Raw genomic sequence first — 27981 nt, 5'->3', positions numbered from 1 at the left:
ATGAGAAGGCCATGTTATACTTTATTAGACGTTTTCAACAAAAGTGTCCTATTACATCTCAGCCGTTAATTAAATTGGATTTACGACCAATTTTATCCTGATTCAGCTACAGTTGTTCTTTGTTCCGTCAGGGTTTCTTCGTGGGCCGGTTTGGGTGCAGAGCGGCACAGCAAGTAGTCCGATAATACAGTAGGGAGGTATGAAACAGGGATGTAGAAGAGCTTGGCGTCCCATCCTGGAGAATATCTTGTCCAAGGGTGAACAGCAGTCAGAGCATGCTCCATACAGTTAGTAACCTTATAAGTCTTGGGATTGGCTATTTTGACTAATCCCATCAAAAGCTTTTCAACTGTGGATAAAAGAAAAAAAGGAAAATTAAGTTTTCTTCATGTAAATGACTCATGTATTTCTGGATAGGGCTTATGCAACCTGAAGATTAGGCCTATTATAAAACTCCCTAAACAGCTGTCATGCTTAACTAAATTGTAACAAACAAGAGGATATTGTAGACGTTTTTGTTTATTTAATGGTTGGTAATTTAAAAATTTTAAGCTTCCTATTTATTGACCTCTAGCGGTAATGGGGCCATTATTAATCAGCAAACGGGAGTCATAGGGCCTGCATCAGGCAGGTCTTGTGGATAAGCAATAAAAGTTTAAGAGAGGTTTCACACATCCGTCTGGGGTTCTGGTTTCCTGCTCCATTTGGGAAGCAGGAAAGAAGAATCCCCGTGGCCGAACAGTTCCATCCCGGACAGACCTCATTAACTATAATGGGATTCATTTGGTTTCTACTCAGCTGCGTGGCTTTTAGATGGAAGATAATGTGCTGTATTAGCTGGAACTGTGACTGGATGTTCCAATGCAGATGTGAAACTGGTCTAAGGTGGAAAATCTGATATATCCGCCCTCACCTGATTTAATTTGATACAGGTGTTTACCTGTTCGCACAGAAAATTGTATGAAGTGGTGGTTACTTTAGAGTAATTGAGGAATACAATATGTATACACATAGAGGAGCTGAATGTACCGATGTCCCTCTGCAGAATGGGCCATCCTCCCACTCTCCTCATTTAGGACCTATAGAATGCTTGCGCTAAATTTCACACTTGTACAACACCGAGAAGTTACATTACATAGGGGTGCACTTACTTTTGCAATTAGCATTGCATAATCAAATTGTGAGACCTTTACTTTTCTTAATTAGGACCTTAAGAATGGTTGTGCCAAATTTCATGGGTGCACGACACCGGAAAGTTACATTACATAGGGGTGCCAAACTTTTTCACTTAACATTGAATAATCCAGTTGTGACCTCTTAACTTTGCCCATTTAGGACCTAAAGAATGATCCTTCCAAATTACATGTTTGTACGACACCAGAAAGTTGGAGAATTAGATTTGGTACATTACACTAGGGCGCCAATACTTTTGCACTTAGCATTGAATATTCAAGTTGTGACCCCTTTACTTTTCCTATTTAGAGACCTAATGAATGCTCCTGACAAAGTTCATGTTTGTACCACACCGGTAAGTTAGAGAATTGGTGGGGTGTCAATCAGTGAGTGAGTTAATGAGTGAGTGAGGGCTTTCACCATTAATTAATTATATATATATATATATATTTTTTTTTTTTACACACATACACGTGCCAAAAAAAAAAAAAGGAATAAAAATTGCTAACTCACGCAGCATCAGCCAATCACAGCTATTCAATGATGTCATTGAATGGCTGTGATTGGCTGACGACGCGTGAGTTAGCCAATCACAGCATTAGCTTTCTGGAGGCGGGGATTTCAAGCGCCGCATCCAGAAAGCAATGCACTGTCTGGAACAAGGAGGGAGCGACAGCTTGCAGAAGTGCCGCAGAACGCCGGGGGAGGTGAGTACTGAGGTTTTTTTGACACTTTTTTTTGTATAGCCGGCGTATAAGACGACCCCCGACTGCAGAGCAAATTTTTCGGGGTTAAAAGGTAGTCTTATACGCCGGAATATACGGTATATTTGCCACAAAAAAATGAGCCCTCACACAGCTTCTTCGATGGAAAAACAAAGTTATTACAGAAGGAGGGGCAATAAAGAAGTTTTTTTCTTAATTTTAAAATACCTTAAAAAAAATTTAAGAAAGGTATTTAAGTGCTACACACAATAAAAAAGTAAATCTAGCTGTAATCATACTGACCCACAAAATAAAGAGAAGTCATTTTTACCTCACAGTGAATCCCGTAAAAACAAACCCCCCAACAATGGTGCAATTGCATTTTCTCATTTTGTCCACTTAGAAAATATAAATGTTTTCCAGTACACTGTAGTACGCTAAATGGTACCATTTAAAAATCCAACTCAATTACTTCAATACACTCCCTCTATAAGTGGAACTACCCAGATCTAATTAAGAACTTATCGTCGGAACTGCTTAAATGGGATAAACCCCAACTTTCCTGGATAGGTAGAATTAATGCAATAAAAATGACCACTTTACCACGTATATTGTATCTTTTCAAATGTCTGCCAATTCCCACTCCCCGATCTCCTTTAGACAACTTTCAACGCAATATATTTAGATTAATACGGGCCAACAAAAGAGCGAGGATTAAACACACAGTAATGCATCATAAACGATTGGGGGGTCTGTCAGTGCCCAATATAGTCAAATATTACAAGGCGACCCAAATAGCCCAATGGGTAGTAGGATCTGAAGACCTAAAAGGCAGTCTATGGATGGAAATAGAGAAAAATCGCATTTATCCACACAACCTAACCGTGTGTTCACCGTTTATCAACATCCACTATTTATCCTACAGTCTGTTAGATCTCATCCAATAGTTTAAGATTGATCTAGTGTATCTGTGACATTGATAGTATAATCACAAGATAGTTTAATACTGGATGATCCAATGATCCACAAACTATGATGCATAAGCTACCATAGAGATGTTGTCTGAGGATATTTAAACTCCTGTCACTGTCACCCTATGACAGTAAGTGGTAGTGATATAGAAACAGGAGCTACACCCCTGATGATAGAATAGCGATGAAAATATGCATGCTCATATGATGGTTATGACATGCAAAAGTTCCACCATTAAATGGTATGGATCGAACTCATAGGATGGTGGGAGGATATGTAACCACTGTCCCAAGTATCAATAGATATGGTGTATAACTGTTAGCTAAGATGTACTGTTAACAGCAATACACCAAGCTGCCTGAACGTGCTTATTCTTATTTCAATTGTATTGAATAAGCACTAAGTACTTATAACAGTGACAGCGGAAAATAGAAACGTGCAGCTGTCCATAAGTTATAAAGTACTTAAAGATCTGGTGTGAAAGGCAGGACTAATTCATGGTCCAACAGTCGCCTAACACCTGATCTTCTACAGAAATCCGTTTAGATAGCTCAAATAGAACCAGCATCTAAGGCAAGACTGATTAAATGCACATGCATGCCCGATGCTTAGTCTATTCATTCACTTGATAGCACAGTGATGAACTAACAGTAAGTGGTCTATAAAAAGACTCACTACTGATTACTCAATCAAATGAGACCATCTCAAATAGAACCAACATAGAACCATCTACGCGTTTCAACAGCTCAATCATGAAGCTGTATCATCAGGATGGTATGGATTGATGCAAGCAAAAATACAGAGATTGCATCAAAAATTGCTAAGTGCTATGCAGTCATAGACATAAGACCGTGCAGCACACTTAGCTAATATTAGGGATGGTAGACTTAGTTGCAATCCAGATAGAGCGATTGCATCTATAGATCAACTCAATACTGCACCAGTCATGGATGTAAGACTGTGCAGTAAGAATAGCTAGTATCGAACGGATAGAGGTGTGAACAGCCTGACCGGCTGTATACAACTGAGCAGCAATGGTCAGTAGCCCGATGACAGGGCTTTAAAAAGAACAAACCACGCCTCCCTGAGTAAGGGGCTCGTCCCCGTTCAGCCAATCTGCTTCACTCCTTCACTCAGCACTGCTAGTACCGAGATGGCTGCTATCTGCGCTATATATTGCCTTTAAATGCATTATTACTTTCGTTATGAGGGCTACTGCCGCAGTTCCATCTATGCAGTAATCCAATTGCCCCAATACTTACTCTTTTTCCATTCGTGCAGTAAGTAACTGCCTTTACACTTACCTGTTTCCTTGTATAAGTATGTGTCTAATAACTTGGACAGAGACATATACATTTATTTCTATTACATCTTTATTCATTTCCCATAGTTATAATCTTTATCACACCAGTATGATTATCGCCCTGGCTTGGGCTTTATTGAGCCCCGCTTCACCTGCACATTACGTGCGCTGGGTCTGCATAGTGCCCCGATGCCGCCGCGTCCTCCATTTCCTGGTTGGCGCTGGTTGGCATCCACGGACGCTGTGTGTGTCTGCGCATGCGCGGGATCTCAATTATCGCGAGATCTCGGTACTGGCAGTGCTGAGTGAAGGAGTGAAGCAGATTGGCTGAACGGGGACGAGCCCCTTACTCAGGGAGGCGTGGTTTGTTCTTTTTAAAGCCCTGTCATCGGGCTACTGACCATTGCTGCTCAGTTGTATACAGCCGGTCAGGCTGTTCACACCTCTATCCGTTCGATACTAGCTATTCTTACTGCACAGTCTTACATCCATGACTGGTGCAGTATTGAGTTGATCTATAGATGCAATCGCTCTATCTGGATTGCAACTAAGTCTACCATCCCTAATATTAGCTAAGTGTGCTGCACGGTCTTATGTCTATGACTGCATAGCACTTAGCAATTTTTGATGCAATCTCTGTATTTTTGCTTGCATCAATCCATACCATCCTGATGATACAGCTTCATGATTGAGCTGTTGAAACGCGTAGATGGTTCTATGTTGGTTCTATTTGAGATGGTCTCATTTGATTGAGTAATCAGTAGTGAGTCTTTTTATAGACCACTTACTGTTAGTTCATCACTGTGCTATCAAGTGAATGAATAGACTAAGCATCGGGCATGCATGTGCATTTAATCAGTCTTGCCTTAGATGCTGGTTCTATTTGAGCTATCTAAACGGATTTCTGTAGAAGATCAGGTGTTAGGCGACTGTTGGACCATGAATTAGTCCTGCCTTTCACACCAGATCTTTAAGTACTTTATAACTTATGGACAGCTGCACGTTTCTATTTTCCGCTGTCACTGTTATAAGTACTTAGTGCTTATTCAATACAATTGAAATAAGAATAAGCACGTTCAGGCAGCTTGGTGTATTGCTGTTAACAGTACATCTTAGCTAACAGTTATACACCATATCTATTGATACTTGGGACAGTGGTTACATATCCTCCCACCATCCTATGAGTTCGATCCATACCATTTAATGGTGGAACTTTTGCATGTCATAACCATCATATGAGCATGCATATTTTCATCGCTATTCTATCATCAGGGGTGTAGCTCCTGTTTCTATATCACTACCACTTACTGTCATAGGGTGACAGTGACAGGAGTTTAAATATCCTCAGACAACATCTCTATGGTAGCTTATGCATCATAGTTTGTGGATCATTGGATCATCCAGTATTAAACTATCTTGTGATTATACTATCAATGTCACAGATACACTAGACCAATCTTAAACTATTGGATGAGATCTAACAGACTGTAGGATAAATAGTGGATGTTGATAAACGGTGAACACACGGTTAGACGGTATCTACTGTGTGGGGAATCTTCACCGTGTTAAATACAACATCGCATGGTAACCATAATATTATATAGGTCCTAGATATCAAACGTATGGTACGGTGCCATTTGGTCGTGACAGGCACGATATTTATCATAGATGTATCACGCCCTTTTGCATAAAATATTTTAATTTTTAAAAAAATAAAGGTTATATTTTATACTATATTATTTAGTGGTTCCCTCGGTGATCTACTTTTGGTTCCTTAGGGAACTTTTCTGTCTCGGTGACAAATATCCACACAACCTAGCATATCTGACTTGGTCTGCGGGGGCCACTCCCCCAGGGCTACAACATATGAGTCCTCTCTCATCACTCCCTCTTGATATGGCAAAGCGCCCTGTTTAAGTATAACCTGTTCTCCAGGATTTTCTCCATGTTGCCAATGCTCCCCAACCCGCAATTTCCACCAAGCCAATCCTTAACTTGTTTTAAAGGGTGGACATGTAACCGAATAACCACCCTATGACATTTCTATAATGAAACTAAACTTTACACTATTCAGCAGTTTATAGCCACATTTCAACCACCTACCCAGGAATATCTGAGAATTAATCAAATATTCCATAGCTTCTGCCTCCATGCCACTTATACCCACACCATTTGAAGCTACATGTGCCAGAAACCCTTCTCAGAGAGGAATGCGCTCTTATATATACACAATAGTTTAATCAACCGCTGTGTGGGGAAAAGCTTATGTTTATTAAGAGATGGGAAGCCGACCTACAGCTTGAGATGACCACTGACAGATGGCAGCATTGTTGCTCCATGATATCCAAAAGGCAGCCACCAATTTCCCTTATGGAAAGTTCAATTAAAATTTTACATAGGACATACTTAGTTCCACAGAGATTGCACCATCTCTACCCAACCTCTTCCATATTGTGCTTTCAGGGATGCCAAGAAAAGGGGGGGATATGCTTTATGTATGGTGGACATGCCCGGAGGTTGAAAGGCTATGGTCATGGGTTCACAACCTTCTTAACCAACTATTTGTGGATCCGGTTCCTAGGTCCCCTACAGTATTCCTCCTGGGGGACCGCCCTCTGCAATTTCGATATCAAGCCCACAAACTGATTCAATATGTATGTATGGCTACAAGAATCCACATTGCCTCTAAATGAAAATCACCTACTCTCTCCTTCCCAGAGGTGCTTAATAGAATATCTTCAGTTATGTTATTTGTAAGGATCCGTGTGATTAGAGCAGACACTGACAAATTTTCCAAAAAATGTGGCAACCATGGATTGAGGGCTTTGAGATTCCAGGGCTACGCCATAATATATTATCTACCTAAATACTATTCTAGTGACCAAGTACACACGTCATATAGACATTTCTGTTTGACGATGTGGATTCTTGATGGCTCAATGGTTTAAGCCCCCATGTTAATTTTCTTTTTCCTACCTTTAATTTCAGTATTTTTTTCCTTTCTCTGTTGTTTGTGATTCACTAGCCAATGTATGCATACAGGGGCGTAACTATAGAGGATGCAGGGGATGCGGTTGCACCTGGGCCAAGGAGCCTTGGGGGGCCCATAAGGCCTCGCTTCTCCATATAGGGAGCCCAGTACTATGAATAAAGCATTAGGCCTCATATCCACGGGGAAAATCAGGCCCGCCGCGGATTCTCCATGTAGAATCCGTAGCGGGTCCCTCCTGCCCCGCGGACATGAGGCTAAAAATCAGAATAAACTCACCTGCTCCGGACGATGCGGATCTTCCTTCCTTCGCGGCCGGATGCTCTTTCTGCGGCCCGGCGGATGTGCTCGGCACATCTGCCGGGCCGAAGAAAGAAGATCCGGCCGCGAAGGAAGGAAGATCCGCATCGTCCGAAGCAGGTGAGTTTAATTCTGGTACAGGTCTCCCGCAGATCCGGACAGCTTCCATAGGCTTCAATAGAAGCCTGCGGGAGACCTTCACGAAAATGGAGCATGTCCATTTTTTTTCCACACGAGGATCCGTGCCTGACGGGAAAAAGGACATCCGCAGGTATTTAACTACCTGCGGGTGTCCAATGCATCCCTATGGGGCGCGGATCCTCGGGCGGGAAAAACGCTGCGGATTTTAAATAATAATTTACCCGTGGACATGAGGCCTTATAGTTGGGGGCCCCGTTCCAGGTTTTGCATTGGGGCCCAGGAGCTTCAAGTTAACCCTCTGTATGCATACATTGTTTTTATGGCAATATATGGCCCCCTGTAAGGGGGTATTCAGAATAATACAAGCCTATTTTATGTATGATTATAAAATACAATAAAATCTTTTGAATTTAAAAATACAACTCATCCCATAAAACCTAAGAATTAGGATTTTTTTTTTTAAAAGAGATGGCATAACTGGAACTGCAAAATGTGACCTGGTTACAAGAGCATCAATGATGCTTGGTCATGAAAGGGTTAACAGTATACTTTTGACGGAAAAAAAAAAAGCCCTGAAAACTATATTTTAAAATTGTCATATTTGGATCACCATTGCGGTGCGTTCTGCATACAATGGAACACATTTTAGGACTGAGAAATTTCAACACAGAATTGTCTATGATGATGGATATAACGATTACTAGGCATTTCTTAGGGTCCATTTAGACGAGCCAATTTCTCATTTACTCTGACATTGTTCTCTCAAGTAGATCCATCGTTGGCTCATTCAGGCGACAAATCGTTAAGTCGTTCACATTCACTGTACAACTGAACGATCGGTATTTAAACAAAATGATTAGTGAATGAGCCAACGATGATTCTTAGTCCTGCATAAAATGATCAATGAATGAAATGAGAACAATTTATCATTCGTTCTTTGGCTTCATTCGGGCTGAACAATTATCATTCACTTTCGCTTGTTTGAATGATAATCGCTCCGTGTGAAAGGGCCTGTAAATGGGAGTGTTTTATCACCATGTGTATAAATGCCCTTATATGTCCATTATTGTTATGGAAGCTCGGAAACGTCCTTTACTTTATTCACAGAGTGTCGCTATGCTATCTAGCATGCTGGCAAAATAAAACCTGCTGAAGTGGAGTCTGGTCCTCGAATCCGTATATTCTACTTGTATTTACGCCGAGCTGCAACTAAGGTTTCTACCACAAAGAACAACTTACATTGGTCAAAGTATTGCTTGCCATAGCTTTCCTTAGTTCCTGTGGGGAGATTTTCCCAAAGACGCTTTAAGTTATTTCTATGTGCATCAGCTGACATCGTCATCATGGTTAGGAAACAGCCAGGTTCTATGATGGAGACTTTCACTCCAAAGTGACATAATTCCCTCCTGCAGATGAATAAACAAGATCGTTACGGTTTGGATTAACAGCTTTTAATTATATATATATATATATATATATATATATATATATATATATATATATATATATATATATATATATATATACACATATACATACATACGTACATACATACACACCGTATTCTGTATCTTGGCTACAGCGGTACAGCATTTATTAAGGATGGTTTTACACCTTTGTCAAAACCTCCGACCCTTGGTTCCGTCACAGATGCAACTCTGGAAGAAAAAGCCGGGCAGCTGGGTGTACAACACGCAGATCCCATTATAGTCAATGGAGTCCACCCAGCACTGCTTGGCTCTATCCTAAGACAGAGTCTCCCTGAACAGAGCAGGAAGGTGGAACTCCCACCGCAGATGTGAAAGCGCCCTAAGATTAATTGTGAAGATAAACACTTGTACATGCAGAGCCAGGTTTAATTGCACATATTACACGTTAAGGACTCTTAATGCTTGTGTAATCGTGCTAATTGCTGGGCTGCACCTAAACTAGAACTTGTCAGGAAAATGCAAGTGCTAGTGCTGCTGCTTGAGAAATAGCGACCTTAAAAAAAGTTATCCTTTTAATTGCTTTTGTGGTGTTAAGCAATATAACTTGTTGCAGTAAGTTATATCACTTTAGTAAAACTTTGCTACATCTGTAACATGAGTGACAACCATTCCACCATCTGTGAGACCCACGAAGGGCAGGCTCACATGAGTATGAACAAACTGCTTTGTGAAAATAATCCTGCTTTATTTAAATAGTGCTCATGTTACAGAGTTAAACCCAGGAGAACGCGTTTCAGCTCCTCACAGGCCTATGGGAACTATCGGAGAAGGGATGTACGGGAGCACCCGCCCCCTCCCATTGCTGGCAGCCAACAAGGGGCTGAGAGCTTAGCACACTAGCCCCCACCCCGCCCCTTGCCAAGAACTGTCGAGGGGGCAGTTTAGCGATGGTATGCTCATGGTACACTTGCCAGATCCGGGCCATCTGAATGGGCGCACAATTGGGAAATGCAGCCGTAACTAGGTCATGGCTGCCTGTCGTTTATGCGATTTCCGGTCGCGCTGTGGCCGTGACACGGCTGACCGAGCAAAAAAAAAAAAGTGCTTATGCTCGTGTGAAAGAGCCCTCATGCAGTATTTTACCGCTGTGCAAGTGTGAATCACTGTGTAGGGTAGTGATGTTGGACTGCGCATGCCAACTTATCTCATGCACAGTCTTCATGTTTTTTTTTAACTTCCAGCTCTGTTGCTTAGCGGCGTTGCGTATAAACCCATACATACGCAATTACATTGTGTATTACACGCCCATAATAGGGCTCTGTTTAATATAACACGCAGTAAAATACAACATTCTGTGTTTTTTTACGTGGGTATACTTTGCAATGCATATACACACACACGTGTGCATTGATTAAAGATCATCAATGTACTTCTGTTGACTTCATTCACCGTGTAATGCACTATTAAATTGTGTAATACCGCCCTTACTTTATCTTCCTGTGAAAATTTTCAAATGCAATCTGTTGAATGGGTTAGAAATAGAGATGAGCGAGTATACTCGCTAAAGGCAATTGCTCGAGCGAGCATTGCCTTTAGCGAGTATGTCCCCGCTCGAGACTCAAGGTTCGGGTGCCGGCGCAGGGGAGCGGTGAGTAGCGGCAGTCAGCAGGAGGGAGTGGGGGGAGAGAGGGAGAGAGAGATCTCCCCTCCGCTCCGCCCCGCAGCTCCCAGCCCGCTGCCGGCACCAGAACCTCGATCTGTCTCGAGCGGGCAGGTACTCACTAAGGGCAATGCTCGCTCGAGCAATTGTCTTTAGCGAGTATACTCGCTCATCTCTAGTTAGAAGCCTGTTTCTGTAGCTCCCATTTACTTCAATGAGAGCTACGGAGGCAGTACTATGCTACATTCTTGCCTCTTTCCATAGGCCATGGCAGCAGTTTTTCCCATCTCGCTATGAAGAGCAGACATTGGAATATCCCTTTAGGTCTAGTGAATTCAGTTGGTGGCACTTTAAAAATATATGCCCTATGCTCAGCACCTATAATGCTATACTCTGTGTTGCATACTACAACAGATAGGACAGGTTCATATCTGCTTCAATCTTCTCACAGATGTAAGATATATAAATATCACAAGCAGCACACCACAGTCCCAATACAGGTAGGAACTTGTAATCAATGCAACAGCCACCTGGGTTCAGACCAAGTCCCAAGACTCAGAAAGCGTTGAAAAAGATGGCGGCGTCAAGTCGGTGCAAAAGACACAACGTCTTGACAAAGTCCTAATTGTGGGTCGAATTGTCATGTCTTTTTTTGGCTATGGGAGAATAAAACTTTGGAATATTTGCACCAACTTGATGCTGCCTTTTTTTTTCAACATCTTCTCACAGCTCTGACAGAAAACACCAGACAAAGTAGTGCTGCATGCAGCTTTTCTTATCTGGTAGAGTTCTGGTCTGTATGCCAGAAGCCAGACAGACCCCATTAAAGTCAGTGGGGTCCTTTCAATGCCATTTGGGTTCGACATGTGCTGGCTCCAGAGCTCCTAGTATTTTTATTGTTTGGTTTAGAAGACATAGGCAGAGCCGAACAGCAAAAATCACCCAGAGCAGATGCGAATAAAAATATGGAAACACCATACGAAATGCATGGGATTTTAATCATTTGCACTGAGCTGCCCTTTTGACCCCTGCTTGGCTGAGAGCTTTCCCACCAAATTTGTGTTTACTTCACCTCTTGCCCTGCTCTGGGTGGTTTTGGGAGCCAGTTCGTGACAGCAGCTGAATAGCTCAAACCCCTGACCTTGGAACCTTGCTGCTCAGGAACATGCTCACTTCTGCCTGGCAGCATCTGCGTCATATTACCACCACTTAAAATTAGTCTATACATGTCTTATTGAAATATGATTTGTAATCCCATGTAACTTAAGACATGCATTTTGTATGGCGTTTCCATATTTTTGTCCACCCCTGTAGTTCTGTGCAGCCACTGAGTTTAGCCTGGTTACACGATATCGTACTTTGGCTCTCGTTTTGTGTCCAAAATCTAAAAGTGTGTCCTGAGCTTCCTGTGGGTCTGCTGACCCAAACTATGAGCATAATCCATTTCTATCACACTCAGAATTTGGGTAAGGAGACCCGCCATCAGGGCAGGACATTCTTCTGTATTACGGATGCAAAACAGGGGTGAAATATGGTAGTGTTTCACCAGCCTTAATAGGAACATTTCACTCGATAAATCAGTGTAGCTCTGGATGAACATGAGCTGGCATACATGCTACAACCCAGGATCAGATAAATCAATAGATCAGTGTATTTGCATAAGGTAACCTCACATTCCTGTGTCTCGCTTTCCCCAGGGTCCCAGGCGGGACAGCAATTTGTCCCATTTCCGGGACATCTGTACTGCATTTCTCCTGCTCCCAGGACGTGGGCTCACCATTAAAGTGATTACCAGCCAGGGTGCTGTTGCTCCCCAGCTGGTAATCACTCTGTGGCGCTGCTGTCGGATACACAGACTGAACGGCAGGAAGTGAGGGGAGCTCCACATAGTATGAAATCAGGTGCATATATGCGGCTGATTTCCAGTCAAACTTTGGATGTGGAAATGTTGCAGAATTTGCGCCCTGTACTTTTTATACCGACGGAAGTAAAATCATATGTTGTGATAAACTTCTCCCCCTGACCACACCCCTTTGTCCTGCTTTGACCTTGGGAAAATCTGGCCACCTTACTTTGCAGTATTACTAAACTTTATGTAGATGACATTCTTATGTAATCTCTAAATCTTCATGTAATTCTTTGATTTAATTAGCAGGGAGTAGGTTGAAAAAACAAGCCAAATAGTTGTGCCAACCGGTTGCCCATATTAGAAGACTTTGCCAACATCTTACACACACTCACCTTAAACCATCCGAGAAAGCCTCTACACCATACTTTGACACGGAGTATCCTCCACCAATAAGGACTAATCTTCCCAAAGAGCTAGATACGTTAACAATACGTCCTTTGGCTTTCCTTACAAGAGGTAGAAGATGTACAGTCACATCTATCAAACCAATCAGATTGACATCCAGCACCTTTAAGAAATCTTCCTTTTTTTGCCATTCATTAGGAGCGTAGCCAAGTACATACCCTGCATTATTAACCAAGCCCCAGAGCCCTGCAACAGAGGAAAAATAGAGCCATCAAACCAGATCATCTAAGCATAAATAGCAACACTTTCATGTGTTACTGGGTCAGATCTTAGAGAGAAACTCCAGCAGACTCATTAATGCATTCCCATCACACCTTAAAGGGGTTGTCTCGCGCCAAAATGTTTTTTTTTTTTCCATAGGCCCCCCTGTTTGGTGCAGGACAACCCCAAAGGATGTGTTAAAAAAAAAAAAGTATTACTTACCCGAATCCCCGCTCTGCGACGTCTGCCTTCTTCCTTCTTCTTCCTTCACCAAGATGGCCGCTGGGATCTTCACCCACGATGCACCGCGGGTCTTCTCCCATGGTGCACCGTGGGCTCTGTGCGGTCCATTGCCGATTCCAGCCTCCAGATTGGCTGGAATCGGCACATGTGATGGGGCGGAGCTACGAGGACCAGCTCTCCGGCACGAGCGGCCCCATTCACCGGGAAGAAGACCGCACGGCGCAAGCGCGTCTAAAAAAGCAAGAAGAGGACAGAATTAGACGGATCCATGGCGACGGGGATGCTAGCAACGGAGCAGGTAAGTGAATAACTTCTGTATGGCTCATATTTAATGCACGATGTACATTACAAAGTGCATTAATATGGCCATACAGAAGTGTATAACCCCACTTGCTGCCGCGAGACAACCCCTTTAACATAGTCGACATTGTAACAGCATTCTGCTTTTAGAAACCTCTAATTCCTCTTTAGAAGAGAATAGGGTGAGGGGGACTTGTTATTCGTATAGCGCCAACTTATTCTGCAGCTCATTTTACTGACCTCGGAAAGATTGAAGGCTGAGTCAACCTTGAGCCGGCTACCTGAACCATGCGGAGATTGAACTCGCATCCTTCAGGTCATGAGCGAGAGCTTAGGACTAAATACTGCTGCCTTAGCACTTTTCCAAGCCCTATATAGAATAGTCCAACTACACTCAACCTGACTTGGTTACATTTATTTTGCTACAAAAAGCCTATACTCACTTGTTATGTCCCTCTGCTGCTCTAGACCACCAGTCTGTTTACTTGACTCATCACTTGTCCCATTGGTACGTATGTTGTAACCAGAAATGCGTGGTGGCTTGGAGTGAGGTGGGGACCGGAACAGTAAGGACTGGCCCATCAGTGGGATGCAACAGGTGAGTATAGGCACATTTACCTTTTGGCAGCAGTCGGGACATGATTCTGTCCCAGGACTGCAGGCTTGTTGAGTATTTCAACCGTCATTTGATTCCACCATGTCCAGGCAGCCAAGATGTCTGCCACCATTTTCTAATCACACTATGCACTGCCCTGTAAGTGTCCAGCGCTGATCACGTGAGCAGCACTCGACAATAAGGGCAAATATAGTGCATTGGCAGTTCCAACACTACCGATGCACTATGAATGATTAAGTAGTCTAAAGATGGTGGCGTCATCTTGGCCGTCCAAAAATGGTACCCTACACTGAACGATGGTCGACAAAATCAACTACAGGTAAAATACCCCCTCCATCCTCCTATCCTTGGACATAATTTTGTCTCAAAACTGAGTCACTTTAGGGCTCATGTCAATGGACGTATGAGTGAAATGCTGTGGGTGTCCCGCACCTTCATACTGGTCTGTTGGATGCTGGAGACCATGTATGGGCAACGAGTGTACTGAGCATGACTGCATATCTCACATGTGTGGACATGCGCAGTGTCAATATGTCTTGTTTTTTTAAATCCCCTCTGTTTCATAGCAGTATTGCATATGAATCGCCGCCCATATGCAATGTATTGAAAGGGTCTAGAAAAGTTCAGGCCTTGGAGTAAGGTTTTAGACATTTATCACATGCAACTTTTCTTTTTTTTAAAGTTGCACATTTCTTGGACAATCTCACTCCAGGAGCTGGTGGGTGAGCAGGATGACTCCACATCCCTAAACATGTTCAAAGATGATAAATTACCCCCAGTATGGTTCTGTAATCCCATGGACTACCCTGATGAAAAAGTGCAGTGTGAGGGCTCCGTCACACCGGCGCAACAATTTTTAGTGGGCCGTGTCACAGCCGCAGCACGACCAGAAAAAAAATAGCTATTATGCTGATCTTCCGCCCAGTGTTGCCCCCTCCCTTTGTAAGGGGTGGAGAGGGGGAGGAAAGGAGGAGGGAGTTTAGAAGAGACACTGCTAAACTCCCTACCACCTACCTTTTCTGGCAGCTCTCGCAGGCTCCTATAGGAGTCTATGGGACTGGACGGCAATTTCCGGTAGAAAAGATAGGTCCAGACCGATATTTTCTGGCCGGCGTAAAAATGGCCGACCAGAATGTGCACCATATGCCGGTCATAATTATGCTCCGGGAAAAATCGACTATCTGATCTGATGCATTGGAATCCAATGCATTAGATGGTCGCGTATATTGGCCAGCTGGGAAAAAGCGGCCGTTATACGATTGTGTGAATAAGCCCTGACAGTGATACTGTGTGCCTAAGCAGGGTCCAATTCCACAGTGGTGTCCTTGTGTAAAGTGATGCCCAAACAACCAATATTTTGAATATCCTTTTGGAATAGAGAGTTTAGGTTCCTGATGAGGTTGCGTTATTGTAGCAGAAACGCGTTGAACCTCGTCAACACTCCTTATGTCTATTAGACGGATTAGAATGCAGTAGAAACAATCCTGGTATTCTAATTTAATATCTCTCCCCCCCCCCCCCCCACTCCCCTCTGCAACCCCCCACTCACCCCCGGCGCCAACCCAATCTTTTCGTCCGAGTAGTCAGTTACTCGGAAAAAGCGGTGCTCGAGTGCAAAAACACCCGAACCGAGTACGCTCGCTCATCTCTAGTTACAATCTACATGTATAATCTACTAAACCATTATTGAAAGCATGCAAATTATGTAGGTAAAAGCAAACAAATACCTGCGTTTCCAACTATAGATGACACTCTTTCGGTAACAGCGCTTACATTTTTGCTGTCAGTAATATCCAGTATCATTGTTTGCAGTCTGCTAGAGGTCTCCTTCTTCAGGTTCTCTGCCCCATGACTGGTCAGACAAGTAGCCAGAACCTTCATTCCACGTTTGTCTAACTGCTTTGCCAGCAGGTTTCCGAATCCCGTGTCACATCCAGTGATTAGGACATATTTGTCTGTGAGGTTGTTCAGGATCAGACTTTGCCTGTACCATCTGTACAGAAAGATCAGCCCAAATACCAGCAGCAGAAGAAGCCACATGATGAATGACGCCGTTTTATCCTGCAATACAATTAAGTGACTTAAAGGCGTTGTCTGGACTCTTCAGCTGATGACCATCCGTTGAAACTAGCCCAGAGACCCTCTTTGAGAGAGATATATACGGAAAAAAATTAATTAAGCATTGCAAAACAAAAGATGCCTAAAGTATAACTCGAGGTACAACAGGAAATACAGCTTTTTGCCAGACTTATGGAACTCTACCTGCCTTCAGGTGACCATGACACATAATGTGTGAACAGCTCATGATCATGGTTCCCATAACCCCTGGCCATATGACTGCTTGGCACAACCCAGCATGACTCCATGGTTAGTCAAAGATGGCTATGACACGATGTGGCAATTTGCTGAACGGCAGGTAAGTTTAATGAAGAGGGAGCAGTCTGTGGTTTAAATAGACTGCATGGATCTCATGCAAGTGGGGTTGCCATCAGTGCCCGCTACATCAAGTGCTGCATTAGTAATTCTTCCTTCAGCCCAATATGTAGAAATGACCCCTTAGGATGTTGCATTCTACAAGAACATGTATTAAATTCAGTGATTGGCTGAGCACTGTGATCAATCACAGCAGCTCTTTCAGCAGGCGGGGATTTTAAATCCCCACCTGATGAAAGAGCTTCAGAGCAGTACAGGGAGAAGACGCGGCTACATGCAGCTGAGTCCCGACAGTGGTGGAGAGGTGAGTATATTTATATTTTTTTTACACAAGCCAGGGATGATTTTCATGGAAGGTCTTATATTTAAAGCCCTTCCCCGAAAATCACTGCAGGGTTGCTGGCAGCCCCATGCATTTAATGGGGCTGCCGGCAGCAGCAGCAGGACCATTGAAAGGAATGGTAGAAAGGATTAATGCGGTTTCTATTAATTTCAATGGAAAACTGGTTTTGACATACGAATGTCTTGGGTTAAGAGCTTCATCACAGAATGAATTAAACTCTTAAACCAAGGCACCGCTGTATGTAAATTTATGAAAATGTTCCCCTGTTTGATGCTTTGTAAAGACAATATCATTCGAATTTATTAAGTACCAAACTAGTCTGAGGGCTAGATAGAACAATGGATTACACTGTGCAACAAAAAAAACACTTTTTGTTTAAGTGAATTTTTTTGTTTTTATCGAGTTAATCTGGTCTTAACTAAGTTTTATTGTGCATTCACTCCTTCTTGGGAGGAGAGCAATGACCAATCTCAATAAAATAGTCAAGAGCAGAGAAATCACACTGACAACGAAGGTCCGCATAGCTAAAGCAATGGTATTCCTCATAGTAACCTGTGGATGTGAGAGCTGAACCATAAGGAAGGCTGAGTGAAGGGAAATAGAACTGTGGTGTTGGAGGAAAATGCTGAGAGTGCCTTGGACCACAAGAACATCAAACTAGTCCATACTCCAGGAAATAAAGCCTGGCTGCTCACTGGAGGGAAGGATAGTAAAGGCAAAACTGAAGTACTTTGGCCACATAATGAGAAGACAGGATATCTTGGAGAAGATGCTGATGTTGGGGAAAGTGGAAGGCAAAAGAGCAAGATAGATGGATGATATCCTTCAGGAGACGGACTGGACCTTGGTGGAGTTGGGGGTGGCAACAGCCGACAGGAAGCTTTGGCGTGGGCTGGTCCACGAGGGCACGAAGAGGCAGAAATGACTGAACGAATAAACAATAACGATACTGAATGGAAGTCTTGTAGGCCAGGAGAAATAATCATAGATGTTTCCTAGGGTTTTGTTGTAAACCTATGCGTACTAGAGTATTCATAAATATCCGAAACATTTCCTATTTTTGAGGGATTCAAACTGAACGTTAGTCTTCAAAAAAATCTCTAAGGATATTTATATAGCTGCATGTTCTACATTAGTAACGTATTCTCCACATATTGTACATTATGCTTTATTAGACATGGAGCACATTTCATGCCAAATAACTGCCTACACATTAGTTCACATCAGCCCCAGGCACCCATTTGGTGCTTTTAGATTTTTTTAAATTTAATGGGAGACTTTATACTACCTTTCTCATCTAGAATTAATGCCTTTTCCTTCATGTTGACAAGATTCCAGCCTTTTATTATATTTTCTTATTATATATACTCATTTATATTATATATATCTTTTAAAAAAAATATATATTACGATATTCAGCATACGATCGCGTGACGTTTCTATACATGTCTGGTAACTTTCCAGTATTTTAAGTCTATTTTTATGTAGGATGAAGACACCAAGGTACAAAGCACTCAAGGACAATCCTTCAAGAACAAACTGGTAGATAAGTAATACTAAGGCCACTTTCACACGACAGTGAAAATTGCGTGAGATTTGTGCGCTACGAGACTCACAAATGTTGCACGAATGGGAACCCCATTCTTTTGAATGGAATCAAATACATGAATGATTTTTTCCCCACATCGCTTGTATGGGTTAAAATCGTGGCATGCCCTATCTTTGGGAATTCCATTGAAACGCCTCACCCCTTGTTTTCAATGGGGCTGGGTAAAACATTGAATGGTGTGTGACGTTCACGCAAAGCAAGGTTTCCAATTGAAAACAATGGGAAACACTTGCCGATCCTCCGATGCGTCTTTCAGCCGTGACTGAGGATCTATATTTTCTTGAAGTCATGCAGGGTGTTTTTGACATACAAAAAAAACAGCATCCGCAAGGAAATCGCACATTTCGGACTTTCACGGCCCAATATCATGGCCATGTAAAATTAGCTTAAATGGTAGCATAGCAACATAGTATGTAATGCCGAAAGAAGACACATGTCCATCCAGATCAGCCTATTACCCCCAATGTTGATCCAGAAGAACACACCTGTTTGACTTTGGGTTATCTAAGAAAGCAGCATTTGAGAAACTCTGTTTTTCATCTTTGAACCCTCCAAGCAGGATTTGGTCCTCGTTGCTGGGTCTTTAAGCCATCATTTGCAAAGACAGTCTTAGTTATTTAGTTATGAGGTTGCTGATGCTGCATAGGGCCAAGTCGCAGCACCTGATGTTGTAAACTGAGGCTTGTCCATAGTACTAGTGTAGTGTCCCAGAATATCATCCTGGTCCCCTCCATAAATGTCATACATGTTTGTCCTACGTAGATGTACTGTGCAAAGCTTGTCCTGTCATACCCAGTGTGTGTGTTGCACAACTGCGGCGCTTGAGAGGTTAACTCCAGTAAAATCATTGTCTGCCTGTAAATGTATCAGTCTGTCATGTCATGTGGTATAAGTGAGGGTATAAATAGGAGGGCTTGAGAGTGGGAAAGGGTCTTCAATCTGTGTCTTCCACCTTACCTACTGAGAGAGTTCTAACACAGAGCCACATGGAAGCACCTTCAGCTTCTTTGTGGTGAAGATGGAAGAGAAGGAGAGATATCCCGTAGAGACTACCTTTTGGAAGTGAGTGAGCCCCAAAAAGTAAGAGAGAGAGAATTCTTAAGTAATTCTGTATAGAGAGACCCAGTGCCAAGGTACTAATTCAGACACACAAGTTTTGCCTATGCAGCCGTCCAAAGCCAGGATCACCGTATAGAAGTATGCTACTAAGTCACACCCATGCATCTCCTGTTCGGGGTGCTGATCTGTAAAGTATTAAAATACTGCGGAGTGACCCCTACCCCCCTTCATCCTCCGGAGTGCTCTCTGTCCAGGAGTAATGCTGTACAGATAACACAGACTGTAGGACCGGTTTCATCCTGTGTATCCTCCCTGATCTCTGAGCTCTGTTCTACCTGCACTGAGAAGAATTGTACCAGAATTACTGTAAATAATTGTTTGCAAAAGTTATATTTTAAGTAACGTTTATACCGGGCCCTAACCATTCCTGGGGACCCGAGGTACTATACACAAGTGTCTCTGTTTATTCTCCGCCGTGCAGCATACTGGTGTGTGGGAACGGTGACATCACTCGTGATAACTACTATCCCAATCATTCTGTTTATTGGCATTCCCTATCCTAGGGGTGTCGAAGGTGGCCTGCAATCCTGCTCTGACATTAGCAACGTGTCATCCCTCAGGGAAGAGAGCCTGGTAAGTGCTGCCGTGATAAGCCATCACTTATCCCTCCCAGCTTTTCCTGTTTGTCAAGTGTCCAGGGTATCCCCCTCTGGGGTGTTGCAATAGCAATGGTCAGGGCTGGCAGCACAACTTCAAATACAGTAATCAAGCAAAGGGCAGGAAATATAGCTGAGGTCAGGAACACAGACATCAGACATGTCAGAACCGGAACAAACATTTACTGGGGCTATGCCATAATGGATGGGATCAATTGCTAAGGTATCCTCCATAGAGGGAGGATTACTAATATAGCTGAGGGTGAGTGGTCCTTAGAGGCCGACCAGATTTGGAAGTGCGTTGGTACTGTAAGAGATGCGTGGAAACATGTGGAAGCCTTTCTGGGAGAGGCCACGGAGCGAGCAGTGGAGAGAGTTTGGCATACAGTGCATGGATGATAGCAGCACCTGATTACGGCCCCAACAGCAGATGAGCGGGGTGAACCGCAGTGGCATACCGTGACACTATGCAGTGTTGATTCCAAACAGGAAAGCTGTGCCAGATCTCAAGCACTCCTTGACTTGCTGCTCTATATTTAGTCAAGGGAACCTACTGATGACTAATCCTCTAGGTTTCTAGCTCTGATTATGGAGTCATACAGGGATTATTAGACCTTGAAGCTACTAATTTACGTCATAAAAATTTGAAGAAAGCCCTTCAGATTACTATTAAATACATGGGCAAACACTAACATTCCAGCCAGGGCATTGTCTGGTGGAGTCTTATTCTGTGGTGATGGAAAATTAACAATTTAAAAGGAACCTGTCACCAGGTTTAACCCTTGAAAACCAGTAGCAGGAGGTTATTAGTCTGTAAAATATATTTCTAAGGGTGCATGCAGAATTTAGCCCCGCCCTCGTCCCGCCTCCTCTCATTGCAAATAGTGCAGAGGGTCGGAGAGGGGGTGGAGAGGAGGCAGAGTGGGTGCGGGAGGTCACAGCACTACTCCTGGCTCTTCCATCCTCCTCCCCCTGCAGAGAGAGATGTCGTATATCGGCCGGCGTGAATACCCGGCCGATATACGGTTGTCTGAATGCACCCTAAACCTGTATACATTATGCCCAATAAAGGCTATGTCAAGGAGGTCAAAATTACATAAAGATATACAACTTTGGGTAGTTGAAAACTTCTTTAGCCTCTTTCCTGTGATTTTTGGAGCGTGGTCTTCACCTTTATTGGGTTGTGTCACTCTGGCTTTTATACAGTCAAACTATCTACAGTACTACAATTCTTCATTGGAATAGGACTGGATCATATGACACAGTGGTATCAGCCCAGGAATATATAAAATTAGTCTGTTTTTAATCTAAAAAGAGGCTGTAAAGGAGTTTTCTGGGACTTTGATATTCATGAACTATTTTTAGGATAAGTCATCAATATCTTATAAGTTGGGTTTTGACGCTCAGCAACCCCCACTGGTTGAAGAGGCCACAATGAAAGGAAGCACCACACCCTTGTTCATTATATATTGGGCACAGCGCCATACGTTTGGCAGTGGCCGTACCTGGTATTGCATGTACATTGTAAATGTACTTAGAGCTATGCCTGATATACAGTGAACGGGGACGTGGCGCTTGCTGGAGTGCTGTGATAAAAAAGCATGAAGGTGTGGTTGACGGTGATCTAAGAGGTAGCACTTACATGCAGTTTTACTGCAAACCAGATAGCTAATGACCGTGTAGTACTGGTAGTTTAGCAGGTAAACAACAGTTTTATCTGCTATTAACTACTGATTTTAAAAAAGAAAAAATGCACCATATGTAGAAAAAACCTGCAGTGCTGATCTTTGCAGTCATGTCATGGCCACCATATGGTAATGCAAGACGTTCTACTATATAAATTAAATAGTACCTGCACTTTCACTTCGGAGCACTCCTGCTCCTTCAGCTGTTTTCAACTCATTCTGGCAGCTGAAGATGGCCCTATATAGTGCAATGTGGAGCCATCTTCAGCTGACGGAAGGAGACAAAAATGACTGAAGTAGCAGGAGTGCTCCGAAGTGAAAGTGCAGGTACTCTTAAGTTATAATAGAGAATTTGTAGATTCATGCTGCCCCAATGACGTCAGCATGAAATACTGATAGGCTCTGCTTGTCACATTATACAGAACTATGCTGCATTCTGAAACTTTGCAGCATTACAAAGCAAATATGGTATAAAAAGAGCCCTGGACATAGAGAAGTGTGTGCTGGGTGGCTGCCCTCTGACTCACCTTTGTTAACCTGTGTTTTCTTCCTTTTTGGTACATAGGTAGAGACCAGTTTAACCCCTTAATGACCAAGCCTGTTTGCGCCTTAATGACCAGGCCGAATTTTGTAAATCTGACATGTGTCACTTTGACATAGAATAACTCTGTAAAGGTTTTGCATATTCAAGTTTTTTTCACAACATATTGTACTTCATTTAGTTGGTAAAAATTTACCAATAGAATTTATGCATGTTTATTAAAAGAGACAAAATTGGGAAAATTTTGAAAAAATTATAATTTTTTCACATTTTCAATTGCAATATCTCAAATATGTGCAAACATACTGTACAATTTTTTGATAAGATATATTTCATTTATTTTGTTCTGGACGTGCATTTGAAAAACTTTTTTTTTCAACCATTTAGGAGGCGTACAAATTTAACATTAATCATCAACATTTTGAAGGTGCATTCAGACAACCGTATATCGGCTGGGTATTCACGCCGGCCGATATACGGTGTCTCTCTCTGCAGGGGGAGGAGGCTGGAAGAGCCAGGAGCAGTGCTCTGAGATCCCGCCCCCTCTCTGCCTCCTCTCCACCCCCCTCCACTATTTTCAATGAGGAGAGGCGGGACAGGGGTGGAGCTAATTCCCAGAACTAAGCCCTGCCCCATCCCGCCTCCTCTCATTGCAAATAGTGCAGAGGGGTGGAGAGGGGGTGGAAAGGAGGCAGAGAGGGGGCGGGAGCTCAGAGCACTGCTCCTGGCTCTTCCAGCCTCCTCCCCCTGCAAAGAGAGACGCCGTATATCGACTGGGCATGAAAACCCAGCCGATATACGGTTGTCTGAATGCACCCTGAGGAACACTTTGTTTTCCTACACCAACCCAAGATTGCAAAGGCTAATAGGTATCAGAATGATAGATACCCCCACAAATAACCTCATTTTAAAAATTACACCCCTTAATATATTGACTGAGGGGTGTCATGAGTATTTTTACCCCACAGTTTTTTTTCAGGAAATAATGCAATTTAGAGGAGAAAAAAATAACATTTCATATTTTTGCAAATACGTCATTTTAGAGGCTGTTTTTTTTCTTTAGTGCACATGAAAATGAGGATTTACACCACAAAATAGATACCCCTGTTTGTCCCGTGTTCAGAAATCTACTCATTGTGGCCCTAATCTTATGTCAGTATGCACAACAGGGCCCAAACTGAAAGGAGCCGCCGGTGGCTTTCAGAACAGACATTTTGCTTGGAGGTGTTTTAGACCCCATTGCCCACTTGTAGAGCCCTCGAGCGGCTAAAACGACAGAGAACCCACACAAATGACCCCATTTTGAAAACTAGACCCCTTAACGAATTTATCTAGGGGTGTACTGCGTATTTTTACCTGACAGTTTGTGAATGAATCTAAGCAAAGAGGCAGGAAAAAATTACAAATTTCATATTTTGCAAATTGTGTCATTTTAAAAACAGGTTTTTTTTTGTACAGAACACATATGAATAAAGACTTTCACCCCAAAATTAATACCCCTGTTTGTCCAGTGTTCAGAACCATACCTATTGTGACCCTAATCTACTTATAGGACACATGGCAAGGCTTATAATGGAGGGAACACCCATTGGCTTTCAGGGCACATCTGAATAAATTCTAGGCCCTATTGCTCACTTTTGCAGAAAAAAATTGACTCCCTAAAAGTAATCCCCCCCTTCACGTCATTTTTTGTGTTCCCCAAAAAAGTAATAATGTAAACTCTGTGGTATGTCCGAAGGCAGGGGTAACTACAAGGGCCTGGTTGGGATGGGCACATGGAACAATAAAATCAAGTATCCCTCCTCCACCCATGCTTTTTGGGGGGGTATTTTGTGACTTCAGTGGCAGTGACGGGGTGTAAAAAGTGGCGCTCTGTAAGGCTTCGTAATCTTGCTGAGGTGCAACGGTCTCACACAAAAGGCGCTCAACAAGCTGCTCCTGGAACTGCAGGAAGGCAAGCGTTCCGATCCATGGGGGTAGCTGAAAATTTATATTTTTAAACTTTTATTTACTTTTCCGTGATCACTAGTATCCATTGGATACAGGCAATCATGGGCCCAGGACCCGCTCATCATGGCCTCCGGCAACATCTCCAGCCTCCCAGATACATTCAGGAGCTGGGAGCCAGGAGATTTCAAATTTCTGTAAGTAACGTCATACGTCTGGAGCGCATGCACAGAAGAGCGGCATCAGGTCCCGAGGAATAGTTCACTGCTAGACATCAGGGAGACCCGGAGTGAGTACTCTCAGCTGCCCTGATGGATCGGATCCATCAGGGCAGCTAAATCTTTAACTTTTTTAAACTTTTATTTACTTTATTGCGATCGGCATTATCTATTGCATAGCTTTGCCGGAGGGGATTCCCTGCAGTCCGGGATGACAGCTTCATGTTGTTGGCTACCTCCATGAACTGACTGCATGGAGCTGTCACTTTCATAGCCCACAGGGCTTTAATCCTAAGAGGATGCATGCTTTTACATCCTCTAGGATTAAAGTTCAGTCAGCTAGGATGTAAAAACTCTATGGGGCCGTCACTAAGGGGTTACGACTTGTTTTACACACAGGATTATTTTAGCTGTTCATCTGGAAGAAGGTATGTGTTGGAGTCTTTTTGAAACTGGGTTATGCTGTATGGTGGTAGGTTCGACCTTGACCACTGTATAGGTTGTGGGGGATGCAGTGCGATGAAGTTGGTCAGGTTTCAAAAGGTGAGAGGAGTATAGAAGTGAGATAAATGGAGAGGAATTAGATTAGAGAATTAGATAGGAATTTCTGAAAAGATGTGCTTTAGGGCACTCTTAAAACTGTGCAGCACTCTAGACAGCTAGTGGATGAGATTCAGGTGTTTTAACTGTATTCTATAGTGGATGGGCATCAGTGTAGTGACTGGCACAGTATGGAGGCATTGGTGTAGCAACTGGACAAAAAGATGAGCCTGGCTGCTGTGTTCAGGATGGATTGTAGAGGAAAGAGTTTAGTGAGGCAAAGACAGATCAGTAGAGAGTTGCACTCAAGCTGAGAATGAATCAAGGCAACAATAAGAGTTCTTAATGTATCCACAGTGAGAATAGGTGGATTCTGGAGATGTTTTTGGAAGTGCAGATGATATGAGGGGGCAACTGATTAATTAAGTGATTGCTGATCGGAGGCACATTTAATAAACAGACATACTACCTAGGAGTTATGGTAGTACCATAGACTGAAATAGAAATATCAGGTTTAGGTCAGTTAGTAGAAGGAGGAAACAAGTTTTTGAAAAAAATGAGCTTTAGATAGAGATGACATTGTGTTGGAGACTAGAAACAGACAATCAACTGGCATTTTGTAGTAGTAAGGGGGTGATATCATGGGAAGAAGTGTATAATAGCTTGTGTATATCAAAATCTAATGAGTATCAAAGAGTTGAACAAAAGTTTATGGATAACATCTGATTAGAGATGAGCGAGCAAACTTGATAAGGCAAACTACTCGCCCGCTCGTCTCTAAAGATTCGAGTGCGGGTGACAGGTGAGTTGCGGCGGTGAGCAGGGGGGAGCGGGGGGGACAGAGGGAGAGAGAGATCTCCCCTCTATTCCTCCGCGCTCTCCCCCGCCGCTCCCCGCTGGCACCCGGATCTTTATAGACTAGCAGGCAGGTACTCGAATAAGGCACTACTCGCTCGAGTAGTTTGCCTTATCGAGTATGCTCGCTCATCTCTACATCTGATCAAAAACAGAAGAAGATACACCTATTTACCATGCCATTACACTGATGATTCAGCACAGACAGGATAGAGTTAGTCGCAAAGGAAAGCTGTGCATACCATGAAATGAAACTTTGTAGCAAATAGATTGTTGTAAATGGAAGCCAAAGCAGTGAGAACAGAGTCAGCTGTGAAGGAACTCCGTATGATTGAAATGTAACCACTGCAAATTGTGAATATTTGTTTATTTAAGAAAAAAGCCAAATATGTTTTACTAGAAGTATTCTGAAGACACTATTGTCCTATAGCTTAAACTGAGTAGATGGCTAATGCTTTATACTTACTCCTTTTAGGTTTCCTCAATCCTAACGAACTGATATCTGAAGCCGATCGTCTTCTGATGGGATCAGAGCCCTAACAAGTCCTGTCAGTTCTGTCCTGTATATGAAGTGTTTGAGGCATCTGCCTGCCACATCAATTGTTGAATCAGTTGTGAGAAACCTGCTTATTAGAGGGTTGACTCAGCCCTAGGGCAGGGTGGAACTACCTCAGTCATGTAGTTTGTATTGACATACTATAACATTTGTAATTTTTATTTTTGCAAATGTACATTTCGCTTTAAACAAAATGTTATACTGCCAAAAAAAGCAATTCATTACCTGCCAACTGCATCGTTTTTATGTGGATTGAGTAAATGGCTTAGTCAAAAAAAAGGATAGAGATGGCACAAGGTTGATTTCATTTGACTAATCGGATTTGTTTATTAAGAATTGTGGACATTTCTTTATTCAGATGGATCAAACCCTATATGGTGTAAATTTAGGCAAAACCTACTGGGGCTTATTTACTATTCAACTTATCAGGGCAAATTACACCAGGAAATGATTTTCCATGCTTGTGCCACATTTATCATATGTTTTTAGACACTTTTGGACGGTTTTTCCAACTTGTCTGGAAAAGCGGTGTGACCTGAAATTGAGCCATATTGTGCCACAATTTGGGCTCAATTTTTGCCATAAACTAAGCCAACTAATAAGTGGTCTAAACTTAGACTAGACAGTGATAAATCTGGAGCACTTTAAGACTGTCTAGTCTAAGGTTACACTGTCTAACCTTTAGACCCTATTAGTAAATTAGACCCAATGTATCTATCAATACCAAGTTATGCAACTACCATCTGTTCTTATTCAAGTAAGTAGCTAAGATGTGAATAAGTAGCTGTGAGAGCAGGGGTCACACTGTGTCTGAAATCATTGTCAGCGATGAAGTTTGTTGTACTGGTGCAGTCTGAAAGGGTTTGACAAGTAGGGAATAATTGCTTTAAAAGGCGGCAATATTTGGCTACACAATTGATTTAACGAGACAGGGAGTGGGCACTATTACTTTCTGGGGGCACAAAGGATCTCTATTATTTAGGTGGCACTACTGCTTTGGGGGGCACAGAGTAAGGTGGCCAACTGTCCAGAAATTGCTAGACAGTCCATAAAAATGGGGCACTTTTTCCAGTGTCTGAAAATAAAAAAGTGTCCATGATTGTTTTTGAGGCTGTGGGTATTTGAGTAGATCTTTGTGACTTATTATTATCATCTTACATCTCACAGTAAATGCTGGTAATAAGTTCATATCA

The 27981-nt window shown here is 42.7% G+C and overlaps 1 protein-coding gene across 1 annotated transcript; it reads right to left on the bottom strand.

Moving 5' to 3' along the window:
• Position 1: 1 nt before the first annotated feature.
• Positions 2–26841, bottom strand: LOC136586479 (retinol dehydrogenase 7-like). Its single transcript, XM_066584591.1, has 5 exons — positions 26699–26841; positions 16074–16407; positions 12914–13172; positions 8822–8988; positions 2–349 (listed from the first exon to the last, which is right to left on the bottom strand). The coding sequence occupies exons 2-5, from the start codon at positions 16384–16386 to the stop codon at positions 93–95; spliced, it is 996 nt and encodes a 331-aa protein (XP_066440688.1). The 5' UTR covers positions 16387–16407; positions 26699–26841; the 3' UTR covers positions 2–92.
• Between the last annotated feature and the right edge of the window lie 1140 nt (positions 26842–27981).

Source organism: Eleutherodactylus coqui, chromosome 1 (assembly GCF_035609145.1).
Source record: "Eleutherodactylus coqui strain aEleCoq1 chromosome 1, aEleCoq1.hap1, whole genome shotgun sequence".
NCBI lineage: Eukaryota > Metazoa > Chordata > Amphibia > Anura > Eleutherodactylidae > Eleutherodactylus > Eleutherodactylus coqui.
The sequence above is the reverse complement of the archived record's forward strand: the minus strand, read 5'-3'. Positions and strand labels throughout refer to the sequence as shown.